Consider the following 12,153-nt stretch of genomic DNA (forward strand, 5'->3'; position numbering starts at 1 on the left):
CCTCAAATGTTATTTTTGACATACTTAATTAAAACGTGTTCTTTCAAAATGAAAATATTGAGTTAAAACAATAATACATCCTTGCTGAATAAAAGTATAGATTTCTTAAAAAAATAGCAATGTATATTACATAACAATACACACGTTTCATTTTATACATTTTCATGCATACAACATCAAAAAAGTACAATTTATTATTTTTTTTTTTGACATGGTACCATGATATTAATAGCATCGCTATGTCCCATATTATCACCATAGTACTTTCTCAGGAGCATGTATGAGCTTTTTTTCTGAAGATTGTGTTTTTATCCACCTGCAGGTTTGATTTATTGGTTAACGGAGGCACTGCATTGACGTTGCGTTTCGTGCGCGCTCCGTACTCTGCCGTGCATCGCACAGTGTGGTTGTCATGGAGAGTTTTCCATGTGATGGACACACTGGTGATGAGAAAAGAGGAAAGAGACACGCCAACCTGTGAATTTAGTGGCCTTGACAGACCCTCACCCCGAATCACAGCGTCACCACTCTCCACCTTCTACCGCTCCAGCCCCGAGGCCAGCCCCATCATTCCTGAGACACAGGTGAGTCATACCGCATCACATCTGGGAGTAAAATGAGTCTCGGTTCATTTTTTCTTAAAATCAAAATAAATTCGACTACGCGCCTCAAGCTCATCTGAGCTGTATGATTTAATGACACTACAAAATGTGAGAGAACCAGGCGATTTTTACTTACAGAACATACTGTGAAACCTGATATTCTTAAGACCACCACGCAGATATTGCTACTGAATTAATGATGACAGTGGCGTACTATATCATGTTCCTGTGACAAAAATAATTCACATTTTACGCTTGTAACATAAATCATTTTTAAGGCTATAAGTAGAAGTCAGCGGGGATCAGACATAATTAAAACAGATATTTTTCGTAGAAATACATTAATTTAGATGACTGTCATTCTGAAGATGTTCAAATTGAAAATTGCGTTGGTTGTCTTTTTATCTTTTTAACCCTTTAAATAGCCTCAGTCTCAATGTTGCCTTTATTTGATCTAAAATACAGTAAAAACTACAAAGAGAATATATAATGAATTTGACAATTGTAATAAAAATGATAATAAGGCAGAAGGAAATTTACACTACAGGCAATTAACTTCCTCTCTCAATGCACATCACAGGTTCTTCACGAGCACACGGCCATCCCTGGGAGTGATTTAGACTTGATATACTTGAGTTCACGTGCTTCAGCCTACAAACCTGTTCTCAAGGTCATCTTGACCCAGTCTAGCGTGCCCTTCGGCTTGGCTCGGGTCCACCTCATGGTGGCTGTGGAGGGCAGAATGTTTCAGAAGCAGTTCCCAGCTTCACCCCGGCTCTCTTACAGCTTTATCTGGGACAAGACAGATGCGTACAGCCAGAGAGTCTACGGACTCGCAGAGGCTGTAGGTAGGTAGTGGAACAATGGGAGGAAACAGATCTATATAAAGCCCTGTGTGTATGAATATATTATTAACTTGGACTGATTTAAACCAGGAGCAAATTAATCTTTTTTCACCCAGATATTTCAGCGGTGAGATAAATCTCCCTATAAACTGATAATACAAGTCAAACTGATTAGGAGAAGAGGGCTTATTATTAGAAGGCCAGAAGGTTGAACTCGATATTCTCTGAACCTTAAACTAATGGTTGTTAAAGGGATTTAGGACAGAGAATACAGTACAGTAATATGGTTTCATTTTAATACAGGCACACAACCTTGCTGAAAATACACGTAGTTCAAAAGCCAATCTCATTTTGTTGAATTTGCATCGTTATCCTAACCATCTTTTGCTAAACTGACACTGGCTTGTGTTCTAGCAATAAATAAAAGCTATAAGCAGCTGCATTTTTCTAGTCCATCTATATATTGCTGACTGCTCTTTGCTTGTATAATTAGTCTGCAAATGAAGCGCACTGAGAAACACTAGCTTTTAGAAGGTCACAGGCCTATTTGGAAAATATGGCTACAACTGGACTCGCTGTAATCATGCTATTTGCTAAAGTACTTTTTCTTTAACAAAGTTGTAGCTGCTCTGAAATACTTACTGCACCAGTTTTCCATGTGCATAAACAGTAAATTGTCAATACCACATATATTTTGCTGGTATTGCATAAGTTGAATAAACAACTGAGTCACCTATTGATAGCCATTCAACGTTACAGTATAATAGAAAGCTATCAATTTTAACATTTATTAGACTTTAAAAAATAACAGCTTTTAATGTAAATCAAAAAGTATCAGGGTATGTCAAAACTTCTCCAGGGCCCCAACACACCCTCAGACCCCAGAGGGTAAAACAATCGTCACATAAACCCATTATTTATCTCTGCCCTTCTGCAAGTAGGAAATATAAAGAAACTGAATAAAGTTATCAAACACTAAATACTAAATTAAATATAGATGAATCCCTAAAGCTACAAAAGTTATTGATTTCCTCTATTTTCTTTTGTTCTTTGATTAACAGACATCACAACAGCTGAGTTATTAGGAAATTTGGCTGCTATTACTTTAAGAGCTGCCGCTACTGAACGTGACACTGATCTAACACACATGCTAGTAGTTTTGCGCTTAAATATGAAATGATACAGTTAAGGTGACCACCTGGCACTAGATCTGTTGCGGGACAGTAGATGTAATTTTGCGGGACAATGCGGGAGATGTGTGAGACATAAGCTATGTAAATACTAATTTACATCTGTTGTCATATGTGCTTATTTATGTTTCTAAGCACGCACATGTAAGCGAGAGAAGCGCGTCCTTTTTGTATGAGAGTGAAGAGAATCCACCTGCGCCCTAGCATTACAATAATGCACTCTCAACATTTGTCATTAAAATAACACCATAAAAACTGCCCCAAACGAACTATTTAAATAAGAAGAAAGTCGTGTCTAAAAGCTGCATCCAATTTTTTCGAATTGGTTAAAATGAATGGAGATTGTCGTGTTTTTCTGACCATTCTCTACCATTTCCGTCAGCGGTGCTAGATCACTTGATGTGGTCCGTGCATCCTTTGCATGAAAACTACTCAGCTAAAAGAATAAATAAAAAGCTTTCTTAAAAATGCAAAACGCGGGACATTTTCTCAATATGCAACGTGCAGGACAAGGGATGAAAACACTGTGCGGTACAACGCAAAGCGGGACGGGTGGTCACCCTAGATACAGTCTAAAGCACGAACCGCTGCATTTGTGCTTGCAATTGAAGCATGCGTGCTACGAGCACAGTATAATAGCTGACAGGACAGGTAAATATGGCCTGACAACATCTCATATGACCGCAGTTCACTGTTGTTCTACTGAAACTCCCTCGTCATCTGTACCTTTCCCGTGCCGTACGACTAAATAAAAACACTTCTCATCAAGAAAAAAAGAGAATCAGCAGTTGTGAGTGGCATGGCCAACCTTAGCCCGCCCCTGCGTTAAATATTTTTAATGCTGATAATCGCCTGTGTTAACGCACTAATTTTTACAGCACTAGTTTAAATGCTTAAAATTCAGTATATTTACAATATTGGCTTGTAAAAATATACTTTAAATATTAGCTTTAATTGATTCATTTAAACATGAAACCTATATCAAATTGGGTAGAAAAACATTTGAGAATAACAGATACCTTTTGCCCTGTTTCTCCTTCTATACTGTAGTATCCGTGGGCTTTGAGTATGAATCATGCCTGAATGTGATCCTGTGGGAAAAGCGGACAGCCACGCTGCAGGGATATGAGCTGGAGGCCTCCAACATGGGCGGATGGAGCCTGGATAAGCATCACATCTTGGATGTGCCAAACGGTAGGAAGCGCTTATTAAACCCCACCGGAACCACCTCACGGGAAATGTCCCCTCACCAATTCAGGGGTCAGTGCCTCTACCTGGACTCATTGTCATAAATATTCATCTTAACATGAAATATGGTTCATTGCCTCATTTGCACATAATAAAGCAGAGTTTGAAAGGGCTAATCGCTCACAGTGATGACAGATTAAATCGGAATCATTAACACAGCGTGCCAAGTCAGAGCTGTGCTCTCCAACATTATGGGGGACATGATTTGGCTGAATGAACTTTATCCAGTTTTCAGGCGCAGAATGCATACTTATAGCTTAATTCAATAAAAGTGCCATTAAAACACAAGCGTGAATATGGAAATGTGGCATTATTCCACCAGACATTCCCTGTTCCTTTGTCTTCATAATGAAACAGGGTGACAGGGAAGCTCATTCTGTCAGCTTAAATCTCCATATTCACACACATAATGGCATCTTTTTATTCTCTGTAAATGACGATGTGTGCACAGTTTGAACCGGATCCAGCAGTCGTATTTAATGGCCCGTTTTGGGAAAAGAAGTCGGCTCTGCAGCACATCCCGACGTCCTAAATGAAAACACAAGACTAGGCTGACGCTTTTCAGGTGCGCTTGTCTCTAGAGTTAGTTAGTGTGACAACATCTGATTGTTCCTCTCCTGAACCAAAGATTTTAAGCCTCTTTTTGATTGCTGGCTAAATGCCCAGTTGGCCTTGGGATTTCCACATCCTTTAATCCGACGACCTGCCGAACAAATGGTCATGGCCGTCTGCTCAGCCCTTATTTTTGCACCTCTAGACAGTTTATCTAGTTTAAGCGGTGTTTCCGCCAATAAGTCTTAAATTCTCGTTTTACACCTCAAGCGCCAAAGTGGATTAAACCAATTGCAGATTTTCAACGATACAGACATGGCTTATACCTTATCTTATTTAGATTAAACCATTATTTTAAAAATGCTTTGGTGTTCGAATTTTATAATTTCATAGTTGATACCTATTAGTTAATAGTGCATTTAATTGATTTGCCTTTTTAGAATTATTTTCAGTGCATGTAGATGATTTGTCATGGTAAATATGTGATTTTTATACTGTTTAGACTTCTTTTTGCTAGCTGGTGAAGTTTCATAGACTTTGAATTGAAGATTAACTGCATTGTTTTTGCTGTTTTTGTGAACTAAATCTGTCAAAAACCTCACAGACACAGTTGAAAGCAATGGAACAAAAAGCCCGGGAACTGCATATTCTGATGGAAAGCACTGAGGCATAGAGCATCTGTCCTAGAGCTCTCAGCTCTGTTAAATATAAATCCATAACATGATCGCCTGTTCTTATTGTCCTCGTAACTCAGTTAGCAGGTTTGCGGTTAGGTGCGTTTTACACCGGGTTGCTCATTATTTATCTTACATTCTCATAATCTTCTTAGTCATCGGCTTATAAGTTTACTCTGAGAAGAATAGCTCTTAAAAGAGCTTAAGACATAAATCTGGCTCAGACCCTGTTTAATCGGAGTTTATGAATTAGATGAAAGCTTTGCACATTTGGGCATGTCACCTTTACAATCTTTTCGATTAGTGCGTTTTTGTACATCAGAAGCGATGCATGGCAAGTGATGGGATGGGAAAACATTTCGTCCTGAAGAACTTGTCACAAATGTAATCAATTTGCCAAAGGGAGATCTTCTCTTTGACAGTCCCATTTGTCTCACTGATTGATAATGCAGAGCCTCTCATATCTATGGCTTACAGGTCTGATCAGCAGTCAGCGCCTGTGCAAACTGTGTGGCTGGGCATATGTGTATGCGTTTGAGCAAGAGCTACATCCCGTTGCCTTATAAAACAACCATGCTCTTGGTGCTTTTAAATATTTATCATAGTCTTTATCTTCAATATTTATCACATCGTCCAAAAGGCTAATACAAAAAGACTTCTATTTTGCATTGTTCTAATTGAATGCAAACACAAACATTATCAAAGCTATTATCAGCATAATTGTTTAAATTAAAAGGTTGAACTGAAATTTTGTTGAATTTCAGAAAAGTGTTTTGTTTGTCCTTTTGAGAGCAGCATGAATTCCACAAGTTTTCGTAAAACTTTTATCATGTTCTGCCTCTTGATTTGAGAATGAGACAAAGAGCGTACTGTACTTTTTATCAAAGCAAAAACAACTAACCATCGGTACAAATGAGTTCACATAATCAGTATTACTTTGTAATCTTTAATTTAATTTTTAATTAATATTAAGTTTCTAAAAATTTGTTTTAGCTAGGTTTAAATAGGAAAATAGAAGAAGAAATATTAAAGCTATTTCTTACTCATTTTATGATGTTTGTAATGCTAAATAATATGTTAAACACAGCCCTCTACAGACCCCTTGCAATAGAATCGCCATTGGCTAGTAAATTTTTTAGTTTACTCGCCAGACTGATATACTATACATATGTACTATATCTGAAAGTACACTATTAATATCAGTCAGTCAAGCATTATAATATGATTTTATGATAATCAAGTATTTTTATTATTTAGTGATAGAACTTTAGTAATTAGAATTAAAACTTGGTAACCATGTATGAATGCATATTAGTGTTTTTAACTGAACTACCAATTATACTGATAAATTAATAATAATAATACTAAGAACAATATAAAACGCATTAAGGATTAATAAGCTGCTGGATTCATGAATATTAATTAGGTTGTGTGCATTTGCCTGAACTGATTTGCTGAAATCAAAACAGGGACAATAATAGGTGAGCGCCAGGCAATTAGATTGTCGTTTGTTCATTGGTTCCGCCCATTACCGGAGAACCGGAGAATGGCATTTTTGTTTAAAAAAATAAAAGCACTGTTCAAGTATTATTGTAGAACAGGTCATTGTTATTAGTAGCTGTTTCGTTATTATTGGTAGTATATTGTAAATATTATTCTTATTTACTACTCATTTGTACCCTTTTACCATTTTTGTAAAATACTATTATTACAAACAGTATTTTTTATTATGCATTTTACACTTACTACTCATGCAGTATATCATGATCAAGATCTTATCTATTGTATAAAGTAACAAGTTTAATTTCACTAGAATATCTTTATTTATATATATTTTATTTATATTGCGTTAAATAAATAAATATTTAAGAAAAAAGCAAAGCAACGGCGTGTCGTGCACCTTCACACTAGAGTTTATGGTACGTCAAATACAGGTACGCTGCGCATCCACTGAGATTAACTGAAAAATAGCACATATCGCTTGAAGGAGAGCGAAACTCTGATGCGCTCAGTCAGAGTCTTCGGTGAGTTAAAATATATTTGTGCTAAACTTATACTTAGCTTCCAACTCACACAATGGTGAGTAAAATCTGAAAAGGTATTAGCCAGTGGCTAATATTAAACTTTAATTAGTCGCCCAGAGTGAAGACTTATATTCGAGTGATTTACTCGTAATGTAGAGGGTGTGTTAATGTTAAATCCTAAAAAATGTTAGAAAAAAAAGTTCAATGTTGTCTCGGACTTTTTGGACCCCACCATAGGTGTCAATCCTTAACCTTTTTGGTGAATTTTTCCGATATGGCAGATTGCTTAGCCTGACGGCTCTTTATGAATGCTGCAGAACACCTAGAAGATTTGATATTCAGCTTGTTTGCTTGACATTTACAAAATAGTTTTATTTATCCCATTGCTATTTGATCAGCATATTTGCGCAGTGAATAATCAATAAGCATAAGCATTGCATTACTGTAGATGACATTGAATGAAATTTCCATTCATGGAGTTTGCTGTACTTCATAGGCATTAACATGTAGCTGAGAGTGGCCAAAACAAATCGACTGCTTCTCACCTAAAGGTCTAGCCATAAAGTTGCAAGTTAATCAGGCCACAATTTACAGCATCAATGCTGCATGGTAATGACAAACGCTAATGAAAAGCGTACTTTAAATGTAATTATTTTGTGACGCTGCATGTAATTAGTGGTTCTTGCAATGCTTGCAGTGCACACAGTTTGTGCTGTGGGTATCTTAAATTGTGTGGCGTGTTGAGGACATTTGTGTAATTACTTTCCTAAGCAACTGGTTCAATATAATATTCAATATAGGAGTTATTGTTAGTGTTGTTCTTGTTTCATAGGGTTTTGCATAGGATTTACAGTCAGATCTTTGTAGATATAGTGGTTCATTATTTTCTTCCTAATATTTGAACAGTGGTTCATAGATAGCGTAAGCATTGCATAATGAGATTAGGGCAGTGCAATGCAGCAATCGCACAGTTTGAGTAAGTGAGAAGTGTCGTTGGTTTATCTAGCTGTCAAGGTCAGTGGCTTTGTTGAGTCACACTTAAAAGCAGCCACCCAGGCCAATTCATCTTACTTAATAGTACATTGTAGACCTCTGAATAAGAACGGCAAGCTTCTATTGGGCCGGGTGTTCTCGAGATCCCCTCTGACTGTGTCTTCATTCCAGTCCTCCTCTCAATCAATTAATCAATGGCAGGGCCTAATCAAGCAGGAACAAATTGCTATGCACCCTGCTTAGCTGCACATGGGAAGACATTAGGCATGATTCGCATGCAGTTGAGAATTGCAGAGGGTTTTGGGTCATTTAAGTACTCTGTGAATTAACAGCTGATATCAGCCAATGACAGTTTACCACGCTTGCTGCTAAAGTGACAGTCATCACACTAAAGAGGAATGCCCGATGAGACTTGGCACTGGCTGCACTTGATTTGTCTCCTCGGTGACACAGACGCAAATCTGCACGTTTTGAAAATCATCTAGTTGGCCTGTATAATTAGGCTGTTTTCGGGTTCACATCTCTTTGGATGTTTATGTGGGACACTGTTTTGTTCGAAAACAGTTATACAGAGTGCAACCGAATGGAACAGAATGATATGGTTTTGACATGTTTTTCAAAGACTTTTTTTAGCATGACATGCCATTTTAAAAACACAATGCTTGGGGCAGGACGCTCAAAAACAGCACAAGATGCAATGCAACAGCTAAAGATTTCTGTCTGAATGTTTGTGACTGTTTTTTAATGGCTGGTGCTTTAAAAGAGGATGTAGCTGAAGATGCAACTTTACCCAAAAAGTTCCTCTCAGTGTTAAAAGGATAGTACAAGCCAGAACAAAAACTGACAGATAATTCACTTACCCCCTCATCCAAGATGTTCATGTCTTTCTTTCTTCAGTCATAAAGAAATTATGTTTCTTGAGGAAAACATTTCAGGAATGTTCTCCATATAGCAGAATTCTATGGTGCCCCCAATTTTGAACTTCCAAAATGCAGTTTAAATGCAGGGCTCCAAACAATCCCAGCCGAGGAAGAAGGGTCTTATCTAGCGAAACGATCGGTTATTTTCTAAAAAACTATTTGCAAGCTGTATATTCACTGTATAATACATTAATACAATACAGAAAATGATTGGACATAATATTTAACGTCTTCCATTCATTATTTGCAGCATGCCAACCACCCAGTATTTGTGTATTGTAATCTCAGTAATTTTGTGCTTTGTTGATTTTAATATAACACAGCTTATCTTTCAAATTGTCAATTTGATCACGAAATACAAATTATAAATGTGTTTTCCTCTTTATTTCAAGTTTAAAGCAAGATAGAATTGAAGGGAACATCAGAAGGCATTGTTTATAGCCTAATTTAATGAAACAAATGTCTCATTGTAATTGTAAAGATGACTGATTTACATGCAGCTTAAACTGAGGCGAATACACCGATCGGTTGCCACATTAAAGAGTGTGAAAAACACATTATTTTAATAGACATATTGTTTGTATTTCGTTATAAAACTGACAGAATTTGAAAGCTGAGATTTTGTAATTTCTCCCAGTGCTGGGCCATTTGCATGTGTAAAAGGCTATAGCCTACTCTAAAAAAAAATATATATATATATAACTTTAACCCTTTAACTGTCACTCCCATTTTTGAACACAGACATAAAAATGCACTATCCAGACTTAAAATATTATAATTCATGAATGAAAACATTTTGTAATATGATTTTAATGTACATTTTCCGTGGTAATGCAATGTCTGATTTTAAAATGCCTTTCAAAGGATGAATTTTGAGATTTTAAGTTTTGAACTGATATATAATTTCTTATGATTTCTAAAACATGATAGGGAAAAAGGCAATGAAGAAAGTCTTTTGTGACAAAGGTCAGAATGTTATGTTGTAGATTTTTTTAAGTTGCACTCTTGACATATATTAATCTATTACTTTTTCTACATAATTTAAAACACAAAAATTTGGTAAAATATCTATTTAGGAATCTTAGACCTTTCCAATGATGTATAGTTTGTGTCATGATTAGATTAGGATTTATTTGTAATATGGTGAAGTGAATTTAGGCATCCCACAGTTAATCTCGTAACTGCTTCAAATTATTTCTCGTAACTTTGATTTTTATTCTCGAAATATTATGACTTTAACCTAATAATCTCAGATTCTTTTTATTTTTTAATGTGGCACTAAAACGCTGTCATACTTGCACAACTTTTTGTCTTAACTTCATTTTAAATATTTTTAAGTTCCTAAAAAAATGTTTAACTAGGTAAAACGCCCTTTACAAAGTAAAAAAGGTAAAACAGTGATGCAGGACGATTTTGAAGTTGGAGGAGAAAATGAGATGGGAGTTTTTCGACATACCCTAACATAATTTCTTTACAGTGGAAGAAAGAAAGACATGAACATCTAGAAATACAAGGGAGTGAGTAAATTATTTGTAAATTTTTGTTCTGGAAGTGAACTTTAATTACTCACCCTCATGTTGTTCCAAACCTGTAAGACCTTCGTTCATCTTCGGAACACAAATTAAGATATTTTTCATGAAATCTGAGAGCTTTCTGGCCCTGCATTGACAGCAAAGTAGCTGACATGTTCAAGGCCCAGAAAGGTAGCGGAGAAGACATTGTTAAAATAGTTAATGTGACATCAGCGGTTCAAATTTGATAAAGCTACGAGAATACTTTTTGTGTGCAAAGAAAACAAAAATGACTTTTTTTCAACAATTTCTTGTCTTCCATGTCAGTTTTTCATGTCATGAGGGTGAATAATTAATGACAGAATTTTCATTAATGGGTGAACTGTCCCTTTAAGAAATTATTTGGACCAACTAGTTGACCACAGTGTTATCTGTTTTCTGTAATTTCATGATCGGAGTAGACCACCCTCCATTAAAAGACAGTCAAAAAAGTCTCCCTGCTTTGCTTTTGACACTTTGGTTTAGCTTGTAACATGCACAAAATAAGAAAGAATAGTAATAACACTAACAACAACAATAAAAAAGAATCATAAAACTGTAGACTTGACAAAACATTTGAAACTGAACAGTTTCAGACTCTTATAGTTTTAATGAAACTCAGCCTCTGAACCAATTACAAAGCATAGCGATGGAGTGTAGCCAGTGAGGTAGCTAGTTACTGAACTCGAGATGTAGTGGCCAGCCAATGGGAGTGTAGTTCAGTGCAGTGTTATTGATGTGATTAATAGGCCAAAGCAAGTGTTGAAAGTCTAACATGTTGCTCAGTATGAATAATTTATGGCCCTGGGCATGGCACTTCCCTTTGAAGTTCCTCTTTGAAGCCAACCCCAAAAAGAAACAAGTTAAATTTTCACAGGACTGAAATATTTATCTGTAATGACCCAAGCTCCTCGCTCAGTCTTGGACTGAAAGTGGTGTTAAAATGATTGAAACGATCAAAGGTTTTAGAAGCTGAGATCTATAGGGACTGGAAAATAAAGCACACAGCTGTGTAGACAATCACCGCTCAGGTGATCGAAATGTCTCCGGTTGGTACATTTAACGCCTGAGGAACGTGTTCTTTTTTTTGGATATTGCACATTTGAGACAGATTCTCTCTGATTCAACAGCACAAACAACAAAAGAATCCTTAAAAAATTCAATCGTAGTTTTGCCAGCAGAACTGCTATTGTGTGGTATAAGCTTTTCTCTGATAAGGAAAAAAAATAAGCAGATTAATTTAAAATCTAGATAATTCATATTTTCTGTCAATTGACACAAATTATAGCATGGCTCATATCATGCAAAAGTAAGATATTTATTAATTTTCATTTACATAAATTGCATTGAAAGAAAAATAATGCGAAACCAAAATAACAAAGACCAACATCAGATAAAATAAGATGTAATTCTGCTCGAAACGAGACTGCTCAAGAAGTGCTCCATTTATTTCAAAAGTTAAAGTCTAATCATCCATATTAATGAAAATGTTCATTATGGCAGCTCTGATGCCTTAGCAGCTTAATTCTTTTTGGAGCTTCCTCATCAAAGTGCT

The 12,153-nt window shown here is 36.2% G+C and overlaps 1 protein-coding gene across 5 annotated transcripts in view; it reads left to right on the top strand.

The window, feature by feature from the left end:
• Positions 1-12,153, top strand: part of si:dkey-237h12.3 (teneurin-3) — a 145,581-nt gene that overhangs the window by 110,614 nt on the left and 22,814 nt on the right. For all 5 annotated transcript variants that reach the window (XM_051127298.1, XM_051127299.1, XM_051127300.1 and 2 more), the window contains 3 exons: positions 323-584; positions 1,183-1,450; positions 3,688-3,831. In XM_051127298.1, coding sequence (XP_050983255.1) covers positions 323-584; positions 1,183-1,450; positions 3,688-3,831 — 674 coding nt within the window. The remainder of the gene's footprint in view (positions 1-322; positions 585-1,182; positions 1,451-3,687; positions 3,832-12,153) is intronic.

Source organism: Labeo rohita, chromosome 14 (genome assembly GCF_022985175.1).
Source record: "Labeo rohita strain BAU-BD-2019 chromosome 14, IGBB_LRoh.1.0, whole genome shotgun sequence".
Taxonomy (NCBI): domain Eukaryota; kingdom Metazoa; phylum Chordata; class Actinopteri; order Cypriniformes; family Cyprinidae; genus Labeo; species Labeo rohita.